The sequence below is a fragment of the Podarcis cretensis genome, assembly GCF_951804945.1.
Source record: "Podarcis cretensis genome assembly, chromosome: 11".
Classification (NCBI taxonomy): domain Eukaryota; kingdom Metazoa; phylum Chordata; class Lepidosauria; order Squamata; family Lacertidae; genus Podarcis; species Podarcis cretensis.
The window spans coordinates 56,191,115-56,215,556 of record NC_137180.1 but is presented as its reverse complement, the minus strand read 5'-3'; the positions used below and the strand labels follow the sequence as shown (position 1 = coordinate 56,215,556).

Sequence of the window (24,442 nt, the reverse complement as noted above, 5' to 3'; positions counted from 1 at the left end):
GCTAAGCCCCTTCTCCCTGGTGGGCTACTCAGAGGTACCTGCAAAGGTCGCCAGATCATTGATTCTACACAAACAGTGACGGTAGCTGCAACCAATTAAACGGGCCTCGGTACTAGGTATAAATGCAAAGCACACAAATTATTTTGCTCCGGTACAAAGGGTGTGTCTCCTGTATCAATAAAACTGCAGTAGTTTTTGAAAAGGAGAATCGTGACAGGTGGCTCTGAGCTTTGCTTTCTTGCTTTTGAGAATGGAGTGCACCTAGGAGCATTGCTAACTCTCACCCAGAACCATCTCGCTAAAATATCTTATCCCAAGTCTCTTCCAAAATGGTGCCTCAGAGAGGCCAGTTCTAGCTTGGTAAGCTTCTGCTTTAAAAGATTTCAGGGAGAAAGTTAAACCTCTTGAGTATATGCATCTCGACTTGGGTGTGCACACACTCAGGTATACACTTAAGTACAGCCTGAGTACTTAACCTTGCCAACAAAGGTCCGTATAGTTAAAGCTATGGTTTTCCCAGTAGTGATGTATGGAAGCGAGAGCTGGACCATAAAGAAGGCTGATCGCCGAAGAATTGATGCTTTTGAATTATGATGCTGGAGGAGACTCTTGAGAGTCCCATGGACTGCAAGAAGATCAAACCGGTCCATTCTGAAGGAAATCAGCCCTGAGTGCTCACTGGAAGGACAGATCGTGAAGCTGAGGCTCCAAGACTTTGGCCACCTCATGAGAAGAGAAGACTCCCTGGAAAAGACCCTGATGTTGGGAAAGATGGAGTGCACAAGGAGAAGGAGACGACAGAGGACGAGATGGTTGGACAGTGTTCTGGAAGCTACCAGCATGAGTTTGACCAAACTGCGGGAGGCAGTGGAAGGCAGGAGTGCCTGGCGTTCTCTGGTCCATGGGGTCACGAAGAGTCGGACACGACTAAACGACTAAACAACAACAGCCTGAGTGCAATGCAGCTGTGCAGGCATGTTTTATTACGTTGGTCCCTAGCAACTAGTATTCGGAGACATACTGCCTCTGATCCTGGGGGAAGCCATTGCTATCCTCTTATCCTCTGTGAATTTGTCTCATGGGTGGCACTGTGGTCTAAACCACTGAGCCTTGGGCTTGCCGATCAAAAGGTCGGTGGTTCGAATCCCCTCAACGGGGTGAGCTCCCATTGCTTGGTCCCAGCTCCTGCCCACCTAGCAGTTCGAAAGTGCACCAAAAAAAAGTGCAAGTAGATTAATAGGTACCACTCTGGTGGGAAAGTAAACGGCGTTTCTGTGCACTGCTCTGCTGTCAGTGTTGCGCCAGAAGTGGCTTAGTCATGCTGGCCACGTGACCCAGAAAAACTGCGGAGCGGACAAACGCCGGCTCCCTCGGCCTGTAAAGCGAGATGAGCACCGCAACCCCACAGTTGTTCGCAACTGGACTTTACTGTCAGGGGTCCCTTTACCTTTAAGTTGGCTGGCATCACAAGCGAGTTCCATAGTTTTAACGGAGTGTCGGCTGGAGAAGTAATTCCTTTTGTCTGTCTTGAATTCCACACCATTCAGCTTTATTGGATGGCAATGGGATCTAGTATTATACAGGAGAGGGAGAAAAACGCCTCTGCACTTTCCCAACACCAGCCAAAACTTGCCTTTTGTTCTCTAAACTAGCCAGCCTCTAAATATTGATCCAGCCCCACTCATCATTTTGGTGTAGTAGAGACAGGCTGTTGAAAAGTAAACTAATGCAAACAGTGTTTGAAATTAGCCAGGTGCCAGGCGCATTTTGCTACTGGCGCGGGTCCAGTTGTGACTATGTGAAGTCAAGTGGTACCTTGAGTTACATATGCTTCAGGATACAGACGCTTCAGGTTACAGACTCTGCTAACCCAGAAATAGTACCTCGGGATAAGAACTTTGCTTCAGGCTGAGAACAGAAATCGTTTTCTGGCGGCGTGGGGCAGCAGGAGGCCCCATTAGCTAAAGTGGTGCTTCAGGTTAAGAACAGTTTCAGGTTAAGAACAGACCTCCGGAACGAATTAAGTTCTTAACCCGAGGTACCACTGTATACCTGAAGGAGCGTCTCCACCTCCATTGTTCTGCCCAGACACTGAGGTCCAGCTCCGAAGGCCTTCTGGCGGTTCCCTCACTTCGTGAAACTAAGTTACAGGGAACCAGGCAGAGGGCCTTCTCGGTAGTGGCACCTGCCCTGTGGAACACCCTCCCACCAGATAACAAAGAGAAGAACAACTACCAGACTTTTAGAGGACATCTGAAGGCAGCCCTGTTTAGGGAAGCTTTTAATGTTTAACAGACTACTGTATTTTAATACTTTGTTGGAAGCCGCCCAGAGTGGCTGGGGAAACCCAGCCAGATGGGCGGGGTATAAATAATAAATTGTTGTTGTTGTTATTTCTGGGCGCCACATGTAACCACAATTTAAAAACCTCTGCCTTAGTCCATAGTTAATACCATTTGCATTTCGACTGTGTGTGCTTCTCCTCTTTTCATAGTGTGGCAAGTGAATTGTTGTAAGTGTCAGAAGGGGCCCCCAGGGGGCATCTAGTCCAACCGTCTGGCGGATAGACATTCCTGAAGGAGCGTCTCTACCCCCATCGTTCAGCCCAGACACTGAGGTCCAACCCCGAGGGCCTTCTGGCAGTTCCCTCACTGCAAGAAGCAAAGTTACCGGGAACCAGGCAGAGGGCCTTCTTGGTAGTGGCACCCGCCCTGTGAAACGTTCTCCCATCAGATGTCAAGGAAATAAACAACTACCTGACTTTTAGAAGAAATCTGAAGGCAGCCCTGTTGAGGGAAGTTTTTAATGTCTGGTGTTTTATTATATTTTTAATATTTGGTTGGAAGCCTCCCAGAGTGACTGGGGAAACCCAGCCAGATGAGCAGGGAATGAATGAATGAATGAATGAATGAATGAATGAATGAATGAATAATAGTATTAGTATTATATTCCTTCGTGGCGACTGCAACCTAGATTCGAGGTTCCATTTGGTGCCCAGCTTACATACTTGAGTTTCTAACACTCAACGCAGCAGATCCTTCAGCAACGCAGTGTTTCGCTGCATGTGTCTGAGCCAAATGCACTTTCTCCATCTGAATGAGCATGTGTACACCTTCGTTGCAGAGGGTTGGTCTGGATGACCCCCATGGTCCCCTCCAGCTCTACATTTCTATGATTCACATTGCAGTACATAGGAAGCCACTGTGTCAGACTATTGGTCCATCTAGGTCACCAGTGTCTTCACTGATTGGCTGTGCCTTTCTGGGGTTCTAGGCAGGGATCACAGAATCTTAGAACGGTTGGAAGGGACCTCGAGAGCCATCTCTAGAGTCGAACCCTCTGCCAGCCCTACCTGGAGCTGCTGGGGATTGAACTGGGACCTTCTGCGTGCCAAGCAGGTGTCCTGCCACTCAGCCATGGCTCTTTGAGTGCCGGGGGGGCGGGGGGGAGCGCAGAACTCTCCAGGTGAGAAACGAAGTTACCTTATTCTACAGTTTGCCTAAGCCGTCTGCTGAGTTCATGGCCAAGGTGAGATTTCAGGCCGGATGCTGCCTTCAGAAATAATAATAATTTTAGTTATTGGACTATCTGACTTTTAGAAGACATCTGAAGGCAGCCCACCCTGTTTAGGGAAGTTTTTAATGTCTGATGTTTTATTATATTTTTAATATTTCGTTGGAAGCTGCCCAGAGTGGCTGGGGAAACCCAGCCAGATGGGCGGGGTAGAAATAATAAATTATTATTATTATTATTATTATTATTATTATTATTATTATTCCCCTGTGGCGACTGCAGCCTAGATTCATCGCCCCTGCCCTGCACATCCAGGGCCGGATTTAGGTTTGATGAGGCCCTCAGCTACTGCAGGTAATGGGGCCCTTTAAATGTCCAGCTGTCCTTTGTCAGCAACAAATTTTCCCTGTTTTTGTGTGTTGAATATATGCTATATGGTCATTTATGGACCTAATAGGTATCTAAAGCCATTTGCACATAACAAAAATATGTATTCTATCAAAGTAATTGTTGAACTGAAATACAATTAAGAAGTATTTTAATAATGAAATAATTATTAAGCCCTAACTTAAAATGATTGGGGGTCCATTACTTACATCATAGGAGCCTACACAGCACAAAACACTGTTGCTGTATGTAGGTTTTAGTTTATTTGTTTTTTATCTTATATTTTGGAAACATACATCCAGTTGTTGTTTTTCCTTTAAATTTTTTGGAGGCCCCAGTAGAGTGGGGCCCTAAGCTATAGCTTGCTTAGTTTATACATAAATCGGAGACTGGCTGACATCGCTGGCATTTTGCGCTTACAATCGATCGTAAAAGTATCGGAAGAGGAAGAAGACCCCCGATAAGTGCACATGAATGGCACCTTCCCTTTGCATCCCCACCCCCTCCCTCGCTCCCTCCCCCTCCCCTCTACCCTTTTAGATTCTCTCGCATCTCTCTTTCCAAACTTGGCGGCTCCCCATAGACTCCTCGGCACCTCGGCCTTATAAAATGGACGCCCTGCGAGTGTGAAGCTTAAAGGAAGAATGCGGTCTGTTGGCAAACTCCAGCTCATGGTGTCCACGGCCTACTTGCTTGCATGTGACAGGGGACACGGCCGCTTCTGGTTACATCCTCTCCTGCTTTTTCGGATTGCAAAACTTTCCGGCCCTCGGTGCAAGCATCAGTGTGTGAACAGACAAGACAAGAGCTTCTTAATGCTGTTGCATGCGTGCGTCTTCCGTACCTGTCAAATGCGCTGGTGCAATCTATACTTTACAGCCACCGCAGGTAGTTCAGCAGTGTTAGAAACGGAGACATGAAAACTAGGAGCTAAATCTTAAACCTGGGTTTATGGGCGCGACAACGGAATGTCTAGGCTCGCTTTTTTAATCACAAGAATACAAAGCGCTGAAAATGAATGAACTGCAGCTAGAATGTTATGTTCCTTTTTCACATGCTTTTTCACATGTCTTTCCCCTCCCACCCCCCTAATATTCTTAAGAGGGGTCTCTTCTCCAGTCTTCAGAGAGTGGCAGGAAGTGGGGAGGCAGAAAAAGGCCCTCCTTTCCTTCCACTCAGCAGTTTTAATCTGAAATTTTGGCGCAGTCCTGCTCCCAGAGCTCAGAAGCTGCTTGCGCTAATGAAATTCCCTGTCACAAAATGCTCTTAGAACAATGGGAGTTTCAAGCACTGCAATTCAGAGATGCAGTTGAATTGCAGCACCGTACAAATTCCGTCAGGAACAATGGACCCTATCCTACCAAAGGGCTGCATCTGAGTTTCGTTCTTCCAGCTCCCCATTTCATCCTCAAAACAACCTTGTGAGGTAGGTTAGTCCAGGAGGGAGTGAACAGCCCATGTTCTCCTGGGGAGCTTCATAAGTGAGTGGAAATTTGAACCTAGGCTGTGTAAACATCATATTTTTAAAGCACATTAACCTGCCCCCCCCTTTCTGGGAACTGTAGTTTAAGAGTGCTAGGAATTGTAGTTCTATGAGGGGTTGGCTACAAGTCTTTTAAAGGGAGCAGCCCTATATTTCGCTCTAACCACTGCACCACACTACCTGATGCTTCTCTGGGCTCCACACTTGGAGCTGGAAATGGGGTCCTTTCCACGCTGCCAGCATTCCCACCCGAAGCTGCCAGCTGATTCTGCACAACTAGCTGCCCTGCCAGTAACTGGAGCCAGGGGCTTTAAGACAGCATTAGATGAATTCACAGAGGATGTGACCTGCAGTAGCATTTTGTCACCGCAGCTAAACAGAGTCTGCCATTTAACACAGCACCTCAGATTTCATGACATGCTTAGTTATTACCACTCTGGCCATGTAGTCATTCCCACCTCTAGTAACAAAGGGTAAAGGTGGTTTATTTTTATTTTTATTTATTTTTTGTTAAGGTGTCAACGCTGACAGCTTGTTTTCTTTTTTATTCTTTATTTATTTGGTTTTTCAAATCAAAGTTTCACAATCACATATCCAGAATACACCATAAAAACAAAGCTCAAAAGAATTTCCTGGACTTCCCTCCTCCCCTTTGTGGGTTCCTATTGTTAACCATTCCCTCCTGTGTCTTTTATAATAATCCAAATCTTTTACATCTCCATTACAGTGGTACCTCAGGTTACAGATGCTTCAGGTTACAGACGCTTCAGGTTACAGACTCCGCTAACCCAGAAATAGTACCTCGGGTTAAGAACTTTACCTCAGGATGAGAACAGAAATCGCACGCCAGTGGCACGGCAGTAGCGGGAGGCCCCATTAGCTAAAGTGGTACCTCAGGTTAAGAACAGTTTCAGGTTAAGAACGAACCTCCAGAACAAATTAAGTTCTTAACCCGTGGTACCACTGTATATCCAAAATTCACCATTAAACTACAAGTGTTATAACGATTTTAACGTTTTACAATGGTTTTTAAGATGAATTATAAATTTTCCCCATGGGTAAAGGTGGTTTAAACCACCCAGCCTCTTGGGCTTGCCGATCAGAAGGTCGGCAGTTCGAATCCCCACAACAGGGTGAGCTCCTGTTGCTCTGTCCCAGCTCCTGCCAACCTAGCCGGTAGATAAATAGGTACCACTGCTGTGGGAAGGTAAACAGCATTTCCATGCGCTCTGGCTTCCATCACGGTGTTCCATTGCACCAGAAGTGGTTTGGCCACATGAAAACTGTCTGTGGACAATCGCCGTCTGTCTCGGCCTGAAAAGCAAGATGAGCATCACACCCCACAGTCGAATTCAACTGGACTTAACCATCGGGGGGTCCTTTAACTTTACCATAGCTCAGTAGAAGAGCAGGGAGTTCGATTAAGTACCCTTGGAGATTCCTTCCAACTCTATGATTCTTTGTGTTGGAAGCCACCCAGAATGGCCGGGGAAACCCAGCCAGATGGCTGGGGTATAAATAATAAATTATTATTATATTATTATTATTGTTCTTTGCATGCAGAAGGTCCTACGTTCCAGTCTCTGGCTAGGGTTGGGAATGTCCCCTGTCTGAAACTCTGGAGAGGCACAGCTAGCCAGTGTAGACCAAGGGTGGGCTTGCCATAATGTTGCTGGGCTGCAGCCCCCCCCCCCCCCACTTCTGACCGTTGGCCATGCTGGCTGGAGCTTCCAGGAGGCCACAAGCAGTTCACCTCTGGTGCAGACAGCACTGAGCTACTAACATGGATCAAGGGTCTGGGTTGTTTTAGGACAGTTTCCTCGGCTGAGCTGAGGGCAAACGGGACGAAGAGATGCAAAATACGAAGTGGGTGCAAGCGGTGTGTGGTGGACACACTCAACAGGAGCGTCCTTGTGCGCATTCCTCATCAGGTTACGTCTCTTCTGTGAAAGACCAGCGGCTGCCGAGAAGGCTGCGAGGGGAAATGCCGACACTCGCAGAGCCCCACTCCCTTACTTGCTCTCCATTTTTGCTGACCCGAATGCACCCACCAGACTCCTTGGCACCTCTGCCATGAAATGAAGACGTAGCGAGCATGTTTGTGCATGAGAGAGGAAGGAGCGTGGAAAGAGGGTGTAGATGTTCAGCAGCCAGCTTGCTCCTTCGCAGATGTGCGTGTAAGTTTTCTCTGGGGCCCTTTGGAGAGAGAGAGATTATATGGGCTCTCCAATTAAGACGGAACGGAAAACCCAGTGGTAATCTTCTTCCTCCATTATTGGTGACAGCAATGCTCCTGAACTGCAATGCTCAGGTCCTCTCATAGGTATCTGTCTGGCCACTATGAGAACAGCATGCTGGACTCGATGAATTGCTGGCCAGATCCAGCTGTTCCCATGTGCTTATATTTACAGTATACTGGCTTTCCCTCCTTCCCATTCCTCCTTTGTTGCTGAGTGTCTGAACGTCTTGGGAGCAAGTAGCTTGAGAACCAGTGTGGTGTAGTGGTTAAGAGCGGTGGACTCGTAATCTGGTGAACCGGGTTCGCCTCCCCGCTCCTCCACATGCAGCTGCTGGGCCAGTCACACTTCTCTGAAGTCTCTCAGCCCCACTCACCTAACAGAGTGTTTGTTGTGGGGGAGGAAGGGAAAGGAGAATGTTAGCCACTTTGAGACTCCTTCGGATAGTGATAAAGCGGGATATCAAATCCAAACTCCTCTTCTTCTAGCATGGCCCGCGCTTTGTCCAAAGTGGATTCCTCAACTTTCAGGACCTGCCTCAGGCATTTTAGTGCCTGCTGTGGAAAACGGTGTCCCTACACACACAAGTGAATCTTACGCTCTGGGCGCTTCATCTGCATGTAAGGTAAAGGGACCCCGACCATTAAGTCCAGTCGTGACCGACTGGGGTTGCAGCGCTCATCTCGCTTTACTGGCCAAGTGAATACAGCTTCCGGGTCATGTGGCCAGCATGACTAAGCCGCTTCTGGCGAACCAGAGCAGCGCACGGAAACGCTGTTTACCTTCCCATTTATCTACTTGTACTTTGACGTGCTTTCAAACTGCTAGGTTGGCAGGAGCAAGGACTGAACAACGGGAGCTCACCCCAACTTTCTGATCGGCAAGTCCTAGGCTCTGTGGTTTAACCCACAGCGCCACCCAGTCTCATCTGCATGAGACCCATGCAAATCCCTCGGAGCGGCACATGAGGGCAGTTTTATACTATACAAAAGAGCATTCAAGCGCATGGTTCCCACAACTCCAGTCAGCTGTGATGCAATCCAGAAACGGTTTTGTCTGCTGTTGACATGGAATCGTCCCTCTTCTGCATCGCCACCTTCTGCTTCTGCTGAAATGCCTTCCCCCAACACAACAGGGCAAATTACAAAGGGCACTTCGTCTCAAAATGGGGCTGAGTTCGAGTTTCGGGTTTATGTGTGCACAGGTGGAGATGGATGGATAAATAAAGACAGAAGGCAGACACACCTATATACAGTCATACCTCAGTTTTCAAACAGCTCAGTTCTCGAATGTTTTGGTTCCCAAACGTCGCAAACCCGGAAGTGAGTGTTCCAGTTTGCAAACTATTTTTGGAAGTCAAATGTCTGAAGGGGCTTCCGATTGGCTGCAGGAGCTTCCTGAAGCCTATCAGAAGCCGCGCTTTGGTTTTCAAACATTTTGGAAGTCGAACGGACTTCCGGAATCGATTCTGTTCGACTTCTGAGGTATGACCATATAGCATTTGCTTCCCTGATTTCTTTGTCTGACAAATTGCTGTGAAGTCGCAGTTTCTTGCAAACCTGTTTGGACGGTGTCGTGAGCACATTACCACGTACATGTGAGACAGGCTGCTAAACTGTCGGGCCCCCATCCAGGAGCCCCCGCAGCCCTCTTGTAGGCCTGCCCCGAGCCCACTTCCTCCTGCCCCCCTTTCGAAGCATCCCAGCCCTGGCTCTGTTAACATCTGGCAGCAGGCTGGCTTTTCACACCGCAATGCAAACTAGGCCTCCCGGGAGTTCCAGCTGCCTCCCTTGGGCTTCTAAGGAAGGGGGGGGGAATATGGGGGTGGCAGGAGAACTAAACAGCAAGGGGGATTTTGCACCATGAAGCGGAGGTTGCCTGGCTGAGCTATTTGTGACGTGGCCGGTCGGGCCTTAGAGAATCTGCTGCATAAAGCAACCGCAGTAATAAGAACCATGAACGGATTTCTGCGCGCATGAATTCATGACATGCACAAATTTCTCTTCAATGGCATCTATATCTGCCTGTCTATATATACAATCCGGTTTCCAGCATTCTGTCACACTCTTCGCACGGCCAAGAGACCAGGCATGGGGCTGTGCAGGAAGACAGACCGGCTAAATTCCACGAGGCTTGGTTTTCAGTGCATGGGGTCAGTGAGAGCAGGTTCACCCCCCCACCCCCATTTCTCCCAATGGCATCCTTTCCTTCCTCCTGTTTAAGTGAATGGGACTTGGGCTCGGACTTGGAACCAGAGGAGTCTCAGTCCGCACCGGATCTTTTGCCTCAGGCGGCATCTGAACCAAGTCTGGGGCCTGGTCCTGAAGAGCCCCGGTCTGCACAGGTTCCCCTGCAACAAACCCCAGCTGGGCCGAGTCAGGGGCCTGAGCCTGCCCTGGCTCCAGATGCGGGGATTACCTCATTGCCTTCAGCCGGGCCATCACTTACAGCTGCTCCACTACCAGTTGGGTCAGTGGAGGCTGAGGTGGCCTCTGGGTCTAGTAACCCACCAATATCTCCTGAGCTGCAGAGACCGAGGTCTGAGAGAAGGAGAGACCTGAGTACTCGCAGGAGGAGTGCTTGCCTTCGGGTGAAACAGGGAGGTGAGTCACTGGGGGATCAGGACCGGCCGTTACCCCGACAGAGATAAAAGGCTGTCAGACCCCGCCACAGGTTGCGGGAGCAACATTGCTATTTGCTAGAACCTGCCTGAGACCCTGAGCCTGCCTGGTTTCCTGCCTTGGCCCTGTTGGACTGACTCCTCGTGGAATCCTTGGATTCAGGACTGGACCTGGACCGCATTGCTCGGGTTATCCCCTGGGCCCAGCACAACCCCAACGGGGAGAAAAGTAAACTAGCCTTGTGTTTAAGCTCTAGCCCGGCAGCACAGAATTCCATTCAGGCAAGTGAGGAGGTTGGCGGAGTGCTTTGCCCCCTCCTGCCAGCTTCCAGCAAGCTAGTGGACAGTTATGCAGGCCAGTAAATTTGGTGGGCTTATTTACAAGGCTGGAGTAATCACTATACTCCGCCATAATAATCGGTATTTTGTGGGTGCCCAGAAAACCTCTGGCTGCCCTTTTTTGCAGGGGGGGACAGGATGTGGGACCTTTGCTCAGACCCTGCAGGGGTCTTCTGATGTCAGTGGTAATACAGTGGTACCTCTGGATATGAACGGGATCCGTTCCGGAGCACCGTTCGCATCCTGAAGTAAAAGTAACACGCGTCTGCACAGGTCACGTTTTGCCGCTTCCGCACATGCGCGTGATGTCATTTTGAGCGTCTGCATGTCTGCATCTCCGGATCGCTGCGGAGCACAACCCGAAAATACTTACCACATTTTTCGCTCTTTAGGACGCACCGGACCACAAGACGCACCTTGTTTTAGAGGGGGAGAACAAGAAAAAAAATCTTCCCCTCTCTGCGCAGTGCTCCTTCAGCGAAGCGGCAAGAGAAACACAGCCCCTTCCATTTCTCATTCCGCTTCCCTGAAGGGGCACTGCGCAGCTCTCCCTGCGCAGCACCTCTCCAGCGAAGCAAAGCCAGGAGAGCAAGAGGGATTGGTGCGCACTGACCCCTCTCGCTCTCCAGGCTTCGCATTGCTTTCGGTGAAGCCACGGAGCCTGCATTCGCTCCATAAGACGCACACACATTTCCCCTTAATTTTTGGAGGGGGAAAAGTGCGTCTTACAGAGCAAAAAATGCGGTAACTTGAAGCTACTTTAACCCGAGGTATGACTATAGTACCGACCTACCTTACAAGGTTGTTGTATGGATTATTGAGACAACATATGTAAAGTACTTTGTACACTCTCAAAGTGCTATATAAACGCGAGGCATTGCTACTGCTAATGAAACCAGGCTCCTACCTACCGTCTCTTTCTATGCATTTATTTTAACCAAAACAACATCACAGGATTTTGAGAAGTGCGTAGTTTGATTGATCATGACATTCTGATCCACATAAAAGTCCCGGAAGTGAGAGCTGGGTTGGATTGCTTTAAAATGTGAACTCCTCGTTGCTAATATATGCATATACAGGCATCTAAACATGCAGTTTCTCAAAGTCCTATCTGGACCCTTCTTATAGCCATCGAGGTAAATGGGAGTTTTATAACTGTATTATTAGGAACATTTTCTTTGAAGGGATTTATTGGCATTGAGGAGAGCTTAAAATAACGGAAAGCCAGCAAGGATCACCGGTGTGTTATAGTTCACATATTCTTAGTTAGCTGGCCAGCTTCACAGCAGCTTTTAAAGCACCCAGCATGAACTACTTACAGCTAATGGCAGCCCATTGCCAGTGATAAATATGGAGAGGTGCATTTTCTATTTGAAGCCTTTGAGCTGGCAACAAACCCCATTGCTCTGGCCGTAGTCAAAACATAAAATCTCCTGGAATTTGTTAGTTAAGATGAAAAGCGTGCCTGCCTTGCACTTTTTAAAGGTTTGATTTCTCTCTCTCTCATATATATATATATATATTTCTATAGGGGCTTGCCTTCTGAAGCAGAGTTTAAAGAAATACCAAATCAAGGACACAACACAACCCTGCCTATGTTCAGCATTTCTGAGCCCTGCTGCTTTCAGCTGAAAAGTCAAAACACATGGATAGAGCGCAGCCCTAAAATATGCTTGTGCGTTGTCCGAGTTTGTAACGTTTCCACATTTTAGAGCAAACCCATATTGCCCAAGTGCCAGTTGTGTGCCCTAGCAAATGAATTGTTTTATGCAGCTCTGTAGTATATCTTCACCCCACTGTTTCCCATGGGCTAAGGGGTGGCATTAGAGGAATCCCATCAAAATGTTGGGGCTGCACCCCCCCCCCCCGTGCCCAAAGTGTTCACAATCAGAGGTGCAGTGCTACCAAGACTTGCTAGGAATCGGTTCCCAATTAACTCAGTAGACTTTTGCTTTCTCTCTCTCTCCAACTTGTTGGTTCAGAACAGGGATGGGGAACCCCCAACCTACAGAGATTTTCTTAAGCTTAATTACTATGTATGGAGCAGATCTTCATAGAGGGATGCATTTCTGTGGTGCACATTGTATGTGTGTAAGGCACACATGTTTGCGGAATCGTGTCCACTTTTATTTTATTGCCCACTCACCGTCAACATGCAGCCACAGATAGGTAGTACATCGGCTGAAATAAGGGCCCCAGCCAGCCACCTTAGAAGTGTAACACTCCCTTTGGCAATGATGATGATGATGATGAAGATATACAGTGGTACCTTGAGTTACAAACACCTCAGGTTACAAATGCTTCAGGTTACAAACTCCACTACCCTGGAAGAGTTACCTCGAGTTGAGAACTTTGCCCCAGGATGAGAACGGAAATCGTGTGCCAGCGGTGCAGCAGCAGCAAGAGGCCCCATTAGCGGAAGCACGCCTCTAGTTAAGAACAGTTTCAGGTTAAGAACGGGCCTCCAGAACAAATTAAGTTCATAACTAGAGGTACCACTGTAGTTATTTATTCATAACCCACCTTTTTCCCTGACAGGGACTTAAGGCAGCTTACAGATAAAAATACACACACATTTGATGTTTCTGGATAGATCGATTGATAGTTCGATCCAAGCCCTGCTGTTACCTGCCCAAGGTGGGTATGTCTTGGCTGAAACAGCCTCACAGGCCAGAGGCTTGACAGACCAGATGTGTCCTCTTGGCTGGTGGCTCCCCAACCCTGATTTCATACATAGCCAGGCTCCGACTCATCCAAAGAGATCCTTCCCATTTTACGTTGCAGTCATGGGGAGTTACTCACAGAGGCATCACATTCAACGGCAACACCCAAAGACTGAGATTCTGAAGGTTCACCATCCGTATTACTTTTAATTTTTTAAATAAATAAATATCAGTGTGGCGATCATACAGGGTCCCCGAATGTTTGACGGTCTATTGACCCTGTGCCACCACTGTGACTGCTTTCTTCGCTGCCACCAACCTGTTTCTCACGGGTATACACAGAGTCCAGACAGTTGTTAACATTAACAAATAATCAAGTTTATTTTATAGGCATGAACAAGCTTATGGTTTCAGTTAATTTTTCTTGGCAGTTTCTTAATCTTAGTTCCTTTAGTGTCCTATACGTTCCTAACAACTTCAGACTGATTATCCCAACTAACTATCTGACTCCACATACCAATTCCTCTCACTCCCTCACAACACAACTCGACCAACCCACAGACTTATCCTCCCTCTTACTTCTCCAACTCTCAACTGACTTTCATACAACACCGACTCTCACTCTAGCTCCTCCTATCAGTTTCTCTCTGGTCAATCACATCACACTCATTTTAACCCTTTCCTTATGACCCACCTAGGAGGCAAGCACCAGAATCAGCTTTAAGAGCAAGGAGCCAAGTGGCTTACAATGGCGTCTTCCAGATGTTGACTACAAGTCCCATCATCCTTAGCCATTGGCCCTTCTGCCCAGGGCTGATGGGAACTGGGGTCCGGCAACATCTGGGAGGGCACCATGTAACAAATAGCAAGACATCTTGACACCATAAAATGGCCCGGTGAGCAGTTCATAAAGACGCACATCATTATTTCCATAAAGTGTGGAATGATTTCAAGTCCTTGGTGCCCTTTTTCAGGAACCTCTCAGATTTTCTAATATCTTTTAATATATGTTAAACGTCATGGGATGTTCTACGTGGCCTCCTAGACTGGTGGCAACGGATTAGTATTAGCTTTCGCAGAGACACTGCTGCTAATGATCATCTTTGAGTGACTGACGTGTTGTTTACACCGTGCTGATTTTATTGCCGGGCGAGTTTTATTGGTGTGGAATTATAATATTGCTTTAATTTCATTTGCATCAACTTGTCGCCTAGAGAAGTATTTTCATGAGGTGACTAATACATGAAATAAATAAATAATATATGATCAGAGTGCGGTCAACTTTTTAGCAAGATTTTTTTTTTTTTTTTTTTTTTAATATGAAAATGCAATCGTGTATTTCCATGGGGGAGAAAATGAAGGCACCGGGAGCAACTCTCATGGAACGGGCTTTCATCCCCTGGGATTTGCCTGGGGTTCAAGGGTACTTTTCCTTCTGTTTTTCTGCCTTAAAGCGTTGTTTTTTCCACTGGCGGTTCTTGAGACAGGGCAGGATCAAAACCTGCACAAATGAATGCATGGCTCTTCTGCCCCCCCCCCTTTTTATTTTTGCTTTAGCACAGCTGTTTCGTTTTGCTGCCTGAATCATAATCCAGAATCCATGTGGTTATCCTAAGCAGCTTAGATCATGCATTGGAAATTGCAGCTTTCGAAACCTATTGATGTGGTCCATGGTTGCAGGAATCGAGAGTAACAATAAGCAGTTGACCCCAGAAGCTGGGGGTTTCAGTGGCAACCGTTGGATTTCTAAGGAAGAGGACTAGGGGCAGGTCAGGAGGCATCTAGAGAGATGGAGTTGTTGTATCCACTGTTGGGCCTACTCACCTGTACATACAAGACACACCTGTCCTGTTTATAGGCTTCGGTTTCTGGGTTTCTTTGCAGAGATGATCTTGCTTCATTAAACAAGTAGTATACCTTACTGTGCTACACCTTACTGCTTCTCCCGTTTGCTCCCCCAGAAAACTTGGCATAGATAACATGCCTTTTTACATAGCACCAAGATGCACAGACCATGGTTCAACTCAGGCATAGGCAAACTCAGGCTTTCAGATGTTTTTGAGACTACAACTCCCATGATCCCTAGCTAACAGGACCGGTGGTCAGGGATGATGGGAATTGTAGTCCCAAAACATCTGGAGGAGCTGAGTTTGCCTATGCCTGGTTCAACTCTTTCCATTTTGCTTTGGTTCCCACACGTTATGTGCTCCGCTGATCTTCCAAGGAGTTGTTGTTTTTCATTTTGTGTTTTTTGTGTTGTGATTTTGTGTTGTAACCGCCCTGAGACCTGCTGGTATAGGGCGGTATACAAATTTAATTAATTTATTATGAATTGAAGAAGAAGAAGAAGAAGAAGAATTAATAATGCAACCTGCTCCTGGGACCTTGTAATGGAAGAGATTTGCCTCTCCACATTCACATTTTCCTCCCCTTCTTCTTCTTCTTTTTGCAGAAAGACTTCACCGTGCGGGAGGAGCTGCAGCAGAGCGACGTGGAGCGCTGGCTGGGCTTCATCACCTTCCTCTGCGAGGTCTTTGGCACCATGAGGAGCAGCACTGCAGAGCCCTTCCGAGTCCTCGTCTGCCCCATCTATACCTGCCTCAGGGAGGTAAGGCGTCTCCGGGGTCGGCCAGTGACAAGCCACACAACATATTTGACAACGGGGCCACAGTTTTGCAGCTTACAGGCCCCCACCCCCTCACCTTTTCCTTATTAACGCTTGATAACCCTGCGCAGCCCTTTCTCTTGTTTTATTTTTAGAACAAAGGGCTTGTTCCAACCAGAAGGAAGGAGGAAGGGAGGGAGGGAGAGAGGGAGGGAGAGAGAGAGAGAGAGAGAGAGAGAGAGAGAGAGAGAAGGAAGGAAGGAAGGAAGGAAGGAAGGAAGGAAGGAAGGAAGGAAGGAGAAAGAAAGAAAAGAAGGAAGGAAGGAAGGAAGGAAGGAAGGAAGGAAGGAAGGAAGGAAGGAGAAAGAAAGAAAAGAAGGAAGGAAGGAAGGAAGGAAGGAAGGAAGGAAGGAAGGAAGGAAGGAAGGAGAAAGAAGGAAGGGAGAGAGAGAGAGAGAGAGAGAGAGGGAAGGAAGGAAGGAAGGAAGGAAGGAAGGAAGGAAGGAAGGGGGAGGGAGAGGGGGAAGGGAGGGAGGGAGGGAGGGAGGGAGAAGAAAGGAAGGAGAGAGGGAAAGAAGGAGGGAAGGAAGGAAGGAAGGAAGGAAGGAAGGAAGGAAGGAAGGAAAGAAGGAAGGGAAAGAAGGGAAAACACCCAGCCCCGACTTCTCCCTTCTCGAGAGTTGTCTTGGAATTATTACCATGGAGAGATACACATGAAAAGCATTATGGGCAAATGGATTTAGTATTCCAACGTAATATTTCAGGAGCCCCAAGGGAAATAGGGATGCTAGGCGGAGAGGCTCTATCGTTTAAGAGTTGCACCGAACCGTCATTCTGCTGTTGCTTCAGCATTGCTGCGACCTGGGAGCCCATAGGAAGGAGAGCAGGAGACGAAGGAACAGCGGCAGGGAAGGGGGAAGAGTCATCTAATTGGTCCAAACAAAAGCCAGCCAGCTCTTTGCCCTGCAGGCTTACTGTGCAAAAGCCGTTTCAGCTCAGTCGAGTCTCCTGTCGCAGCAAGGAAAGGATCCTGAGAAAGGGCTGAGGGCAGGATTCCACTCAATGATTACTCAGATAGAATGACTTCCACTCGCAAAACAAAGGACTTCCTCCCCTTCTCCTCGTCGCCTTGGAGAAGGACCATAGCTCAATGGTAGAACATCTGCCTTCCTTGGCATCACTGGGTAGGATTGGGAGAAATTCCTACCTGAAATCCAGCATGGTCCCCAAATTTGCTCCAGAGGATTCATGGAAGCAATAGGACAGATTTATGGGGCAGGCTGGGAGAAGGGAAGAAGATTCTGTCAATAAAGGAGAAATCCTTTTGCCCACTGAACTTTCACCATAGCACTAGGTTGAATTCCACTCTTACCGTTATTCACACACACATTTAGGAACGTTAAGATAGGGCTGGATCAGGCCAGAGAGCCATCTAGCCTAGCATCCTGCTTCTTGCAGATGCCAATGGGAAAGAGTACCTAAGTGCAGCGGCTCTCTTAATATAATAATAATAATAATAATAATAATAATAATAATAATAATATTTTATTTATATCCCGCCCTCCCCAGCCAAAGCCAGGCTCAGAGCAGCTAACAACAGTAAAATAATACAGCATTCTAAAATCAATTCATTATAAAATCAGTTCAAATCAAACTAATGGCAACCATTGGGCTAGAGTTCCGTGAGGATTACCGAAGGAGGGGGTCAGACTGTGCCTTGACCAAAGGCCTGGTGAAACAGCCACGTCTTGCAGGCCCTCGGAAGGATGTCAAGTCCCGCAGGGCCCTAGTCTCTTCTGACAGAGCGTTCCACCAGATCGGGGCCACGGACGAAAAAGCCCTGGCTCTGGTTGAGGCCAGCCTAACCTCCCTGTGGCCCAGGACCTCCAAGATGTTTTTGTTTGAAGACCGTAAAGTCCTCTGTGGTGATGTTCCCCCAGCAGCTCAATTCAAAGTGTTGGTGCTGACCGTTAAAGCCCTAAACGGCCTTGGTCCAGTATATCTGAAGGAGCATCTCCACCCCCATCGTTCTACCCGGACACTGAGGTCCAGCGCCGAGGGCCTTCTGGCAGTTCCCTCACTGCAATAAGCCAAGTTACAGGGAAGCAGGCAGAGGGCCTTCTCGGTAGTGGCCCTCCCTGTGGAACGCCCTCCCACCAGATGTCAAAGAGAAAAACAACTACCAGACTTTTAGAAGACATCTGAAGGCAGCCCTGTTTAGGGAAGCTTTTAATGTTTGATGTATCGCAGTATTTTAATATTTTTTGGAAGCCGCCCAGAGTGGCTGGGGAAGCCCAGCCAGATGGGCAGGATATAAATAATAAATTATTATTATTATTATTATTATTATTATTATTATCTACTGCTTCTGAACTTGGAAGGTTTCACTTAGCCAAGTGAAACAAGTAGCCACTGATAGATCTTTCTGCACTACGAATTTCTCGAATCCACTTTTGTTTTGTTTTTTTTATAATATATTTATTAAGATTTTAGAAAAATAAATGGGTTACAAAGTAGATGTCAACAAAGAAAAAAAATACAAAATAGAAAATAGAAAAAACAAACAGTTAAAAACAAGTCCATCTTTTCATAGCTTATACTTCGTTTACTTATTTCCCTGACCCCCTCACACCTCCCTTTTCTGTATTCCAATTCACATATTTAGTTCAGCAAATCCTTCCCCTCTTTGTTTTATTCTTAATCCAATATCTTAATATACTGTAACTTTATATTTTCATCTATTATCAACCTATTTTTGCGAATTCATTCTAACCTTATTGCTGAAACCAGTTCGTTTCAATCCAACATCATTTTAACTTTCATTAATTTTACAATATTTCTGCAAATAGTCTTTGAATTTTTTCCAATCTTCTTCCACCGACTCTCCTCCCTGGTCTCAGATTCTGCCAGTCATTTCCACCAGTTCCATATAGTCCATTACTTTCATCTGCCATTCTTCCAGGGTGGGTAGATCTTGTATCTTCCAGTACTTTGCGATGAGTATTCTTGCTGCTGTTGTTCTCGAATCCACTTTTGAAGCCCTCAAAGATGACCTCCACCACATCCTGTGGCAAAGGGTTCCATAATTTAACTTGGGATGACTCCCAGGTTGCAGTATTGTGACGTTATACTGAACAGAGTAAACAGGCTAGAATTGGCAAGGCGGCTGAGGAGTGGTGAAGCTGGGCTGGATGTGGAGCTCAGGGAATCCCTATTCTGGGATTTTGCTAGTTAACCCTCAGGCCATCGCTGCCACCAGTTCACTGCAGAGTCTTCTTAAAAGTTTGCAGGAGGCAGCAAAAAAAAAAAAGGCACTTTTTGGAATATTTGCACTAACCCTCTCAGCTCTCATGAGTTTTATATTATTAAAGTCAGACAGTTTAACTGCAATCTAGCCGCAGGAAGTGTTTCCCTGAGTCATTTCATTCTCATCTGTGTTTTGTTTAACTTTTTTTTTTCCATTCATGTTTGCTTCCATTCTTAGAAAGCTTTGGGAGTGTGCTTAATACCAGCCATTGAGCACCACAACAATGCAGTGCTTTCAAATAAAGGAAAAGTAGCCTTAGCAGGACTTATCGCGAAGAGCACAGCTACCCAAGAGACTTCGGTTTGTTTGGTTGTTGTTTTTTGAAATCGCAGCTGAAACAGCAATACTGTAAAAGCTCACTGGGGTTTAGAGGACTGCAAGAATGAGGTGTCAGGCATAGGAGAAATTAATTACCTGCTGTCAGAGCTGCCCCTAGGTCCCAGCTCACAGAGGACCAACGCGAGGCTGTCGTTATGTACAAAAGTCTTTATTGAGGTTCAGTTTCCATTTCAAAGCCGCAGCGCGCAGCTCTACGTCTTAAACCCTAGACCGGCGAAGTCCCGTCTGAATCTCCTCCCCTCTGACACCAGTTTAAGATCCTAGCCCTGCTCCACCTTTTCCGCTGCTTTCTCCTCCTCTGGGTCCTCCTGCCCGCTGGGGCATCCCCCTTTCTGGACTCTTCTGACGCTGAGTCGCTTAACTCCTCCCCCTGCCTCCGGCGGGCTTTAGGACCCGGTTCCCAATCCTCATTCTCTGCTGTCCCGCGCTCCTGTACATTTGAACTTGCCTCTCGCGCCAACCCAGTGACCTTCCTCCTGACCGTTACACTACTTCTGTCACTGCTTCCCTCTTCCAGGATACTGGCCGGATCTGACCTCCCCTCCGTTGTCTGACTCTCCGATGGAGGTGTGGTCAGCCCTGCCTTATCTTCTCTCCCTGGTGGGGAATGCACTGGCCCCGATCCTTGGGACTCTTCCCCCCCACTCTGCTCTGGTGGGGAAGCTGGTCCTGATTTCCAACTACTGCTCTGGGAGTCCCTGCTGCCCCCTTGCTCCTGGGGCGTTCCCCTTGGGAACCCCCTACCCCTGGCCACTGGCGCCCCCTTCTGTGAATCTTCCGATTCGCTGGAGAGGCTCATGGAATCCCTCGGTTCACTGTCCTCTTCTCCTACGCTCCCCTCGGATTCTTCCCCTTCGCTCTCCATCTCCTCTCTTCCCTGTGCCTCTGCTCCTGAGCCCCTGACACCTGCTTTCCCAAAAGCCCCCTGAAACTGCTGCGTGTGTCTGTGTGTATCTTAGGATGCTGCCTTAGACTAATCAATCCATTTGCCTATCTAGCTCAGTATTGTTTGAGTGACTGACAGTGGCTTTCAAGCAGGAGTCGTTGCCAGTCGTAGCTGAAGATGCAATGGACTGAACGTAGGATTTTCTGCATGCAAAGCAGAGGTTGCATCCCTGAGCTATGGCCCTTCCCTTCTGAAAATAAGATTTCCCAATCCATGTATAGGCCACACACACCCATGGCCTAGTTGTTACAACCATTGCTCCCTAAGGAGCTGAGCCGGTCAGTCTTAACTTCCTATAAATGGTGGGGCCAACCAAGTCTCCCTTGGGAAGAAGTTTCCGCCCATTTAGGTGCCACCACTGAAAAGGCCCTCTGTCACTTAAGACATCTACCATGTGTGAGATGGCTTGGGGGGGAGGTGGTCCTGTTCCTCTGGCACAGCAGCCCAGAGGCTGAGAATTTTATTTATTTCGTTTATTTCATTTCACAAGATTTATACAGCACTTGAATAAAACAAAAAACAAAAAACCACCCTCCAAACAGTTTCAAAAACTCAAAAATGGTTACTGCTTTGTTTGGCATTGGAGGATTACACCAGAAACGCCCCCTACATTCAGATTCCCTCCCCCGCACTCCCATTTCATACTAGAAAACTGAACATCATCATTCTTAAAATGCTACATTTTTCAAAGTGCTTCATGTATATTATCTCAGGAATCCTTGCAACAGCCCTTTTTAGGAACCCAGTATTATTATCCCCATAGTGCAGGTGGAAAAGCTGAGGATAAGAGAGAGAATAGCTTGACTAAAGCCACCTAGTGAGCTCATGGTCGAAGTAGGATTTGATCTGGAGACTTCACGGCGTGTGGTGCCGACTGCCGCCCCTCTTGCCTTCTGCACTGCGGATTGCTGTGTGGCCAGGAATGCAGGACAGAATCCCACACTGCCCAAATACATCCTTCTCTGATTCTGGAACTGGGGGGGTAAGGCAAAAGTGGCTGGAATTAGGCACTCATTGCCACTGAAATCGCCTGAGCCTCAAGCAACAAAGCTGGATCATGGAGCAACCCCAAGCTGTGTACCTGCTATTTCAATGGGAGCGCAATCACATCTGGAAAATCTTCTCAAAATCATGGACCCAAGAACCTGCAGCCCATAGCACCTGTCTTTCCTAGATTCAGTTTTTTTGGGGTTCTTGGCCCATATCCAGCCACTATCCTGCCTCACCTGCCTCAGGTGGAACAGAGAAACAGTGCATATTGGTTCCTCCTTATTCCAGATCCCCTGAGCACACATCTCAGCAGCTTCACCTAGATATTGAAAAGCATGTGCTCTCCCTGTCTCTTTCCTGACAAAGGCCCTCAAGCAAAGCACCCAAGGCTGTCACAGGGCCAAAAGTGGGCCTGGAAACAGACTGAAATGGGTCCAGATCATCGGCTTCCATTTGTGTTGAAGCACCATCGCCTTCCTGAGTACTTGCCCCCAAAGCAGACATTTGCAACTAGCCGATAGTTGTCTAAAGTTCTGGAGTCAGGAAGGACATCTTAAACAGGAGGTACATCACTGCCTCCTTAAGGTGTGGAAGAAGAAGAGGAGGAGGAGGAGGAGGAGTTTGGACTTGATATCCCACCTTTCACTCCCCTTAAGGAGTCTCAAAGTGGCTAACTATCTCCTTTCCCTTCCTCCCCCACAACAAACACTCTGTGAGGTGAGTGGGGCTGAGAGACTTCAGAGAAGTGTGACTAGCCCAAGGTCACCCAGCAGCTGCATGTGGAGGAGCGGGGAAGCGAACCCGGTTCACCAGATTACGAGTCCACCACTCTTAACCACTACACCACGCTGGCTCTCCAGCACCTTTATACAGTACTCCTCCCTGTAGTTTGCTCAGCGGCAGGATTTGACCCTCTTCTAGACATGGCAGCTTGGCCCTTCTGCAGTGCCAGAAGGCGTTGCAGATCAGCTGTAAGTGTTGCAGATCAGCTACTGTTTCAGCTCCACCGGTGAACCCACAGCGAGCTGCTCCTGGAAGAGGAATGCCGTGCCAGCTGGCAGAGGAAATGCCCTCCCTATTCCCATTTCCAGGTCTAGTTAAAATGTGGGAGGGAAGCAATAAGAATTGACGAGTGCGGCCGTCTCCTTGGAAGAGGCTTTGTCACTCACATGGTGTTGCTTTCGTCACTTCCCTTTCCTTGTCCTTGCTCTGGGGTGACCTGCCAGAGTCCTCTCCTGAGAAATGTAAACATGGATGGCATAGCACTGCCCATAGGCGATGCATGGAAACAGACTGAGCCCCCTATCACTTCATGGGCGAGGAGCTTTCAGAATGCCTTCTCTTGCACCTGGGTTGTGTGTGTGTGTGTGTGTGTGTGTGTGTGTGTGTGTGTCTTTCTCGTGCTTTGTGTTTCCCAGCGTTCTTCAGATGAAGTCACACATCCTCTTCTCACAAAGTTTAGTGCAGCTTCAGACAGCCAGGAAATGTAGTCTGTCTGCTGGTTGGGTGGTTCTCGCACATGGAATGCCAAGGAATCTTCTGCACAGTGTTATTCTAGCTCCAAAAGCAAAGGCCGCTCCTCGTCTGACGAAGGAGATTAACTCGACTCCCGCCATTTCCTTCCTTCAAAGGCAGAAGAGGCAAGCTGTGAGGGATGGCTGTCTCCAGCCTGCCCTGCCTGGGGTCCTCCCAGAGACATCTGGGTGGCCCTGGTGGACGAAGAAGACAGCCGTGGAGAAGGGAAGATCTGGAGCACCTTCCCCAACCTGGTGTCCTCAGCATGTTTTGCAGTACAGTACCCACCATCCCTGACTGTCACGGCATGTCCAGAGTGTGGAATTAGCTCTTTATTGTCAAAAGTGCATTTTATTAAGTTAGGAGAAGGCGTGTCCATCCATCCTACGTCTCTCAGCTACTCCTTGGCATGCACCCTTAAAGTACTGCTCCTTAAAGTTGTTGCCTTTGACACATGTATTCGCTAAGACCAACGTGGAACACAAAAAGCTTTTATCTGGACATTACATTTAAAAAAACTGATTCATTTCTACATACATGGAACACAAAAGCTTGGACCTTATGTATATAAGAACTGATCTACAGTCATACCTCAGGTTACAGCCACTTCAGGTTGTGTTTTTTCAGGTTGTGGACCACTGAAATCCGGAAGTACCAGAACGGGTTACTTCCGGGTTTTGGCAGTCGCACATGTGCAGAAGCGCTAAATCGCTCTATGCGCAGAAGCGCAGAATCACAACCCACACAGACGCAGGTTGCGAACGTGCATCCCACACAGATCACGTTCGCAACCCGAGCATCCCCTGTATTTGTATTTCCTGTTCTAAATGTTGATCCTTAATTGCTTCTGCTCAATTAGATAATGTGAAAAGAGTTATGTTTATATGATGCATAAAGAATTTATATAGCTAAACACAGCCAGTTATGTTGTGGGTATATTTGCAACGGAGACCTCAGCTTATGTATCTTGCCCACCCAAGATGCGTGCAAGCAGGCCATGACTGCGTCTGTGTGTAACCTGCCCCTGCTCCAAATCCTCTCCTGGTCCCAGGAGAAGATGTGGAAGACCTTGACTCTACAACAGCCTGATCTCTCTCTCTCTGCTCCTGCAGCCATTCTTTACTCTCCAATTCTGCAGCTTCTCCTGCCTCTGCCTCTCGCCTCCCGCCTGTTCCAGGCTCCCCCAGATCATTGACCCCCTTCTTCCAAGTCAGTCTCCAACCCCCACTTCTCCCAGTGCCCCACTCCTCAGTTTCCAGTCACCACTCCTCAGGGTTCCAGCCAGTCCCTGACAACTATTGCTCATGCTGGAGAGTGCAAAGTTGCGGGAAGCTGGTCTAAAGTAAACACGGGGAACCTGCAGCCCTCCAGACATTGCTGGACTAAGCTCTCATCCTCCCTGACCATTCTAGGTGGGGCTCATGGGAGTTGAAGTCCAACAGTCTCCGGAATGCTTCAGGTACTCCCCACCCCCCAGTCTAATGGATGGATTAATATG

The 24,442-nt window shown here is 47.8% G+C and overlaps 1 protein-coding gene and 1 long non-coding RNA gene across 4 annotated transcripts in view; both read left to right on the top strand.

Moving 5' to 3' along the window:
- Window positions 1–24,442, top strand: part of LOC307226408 — a 304,430-nt gene that overhangs the window by 268,743 nt on the left and 11,245 nt on the right. The window lies entirely within an intron of this gene.
- CTIF (cap binding complex dependent translation initiation factor) overlaps window positions 1–24,442 on the top strand; it is a 192,390-nt gene that overhangs the window by 163,959 nt on the left and 3,989 nt on the right. For all 3 annotated transcript variants that reach the window (XM_079994876.1, XM_079994875.1, XM_079994874.1), the window contains one exon: window positions 15,695–15,850. In XM_079994876.1, the coding sequence (XP_079851002.1) occupies window positions 15,695–15,850 (156 nt within the window). The remainder of the gene's footprint in view (window positions 1–15,694; window positions 15,851–24,442) is intronic.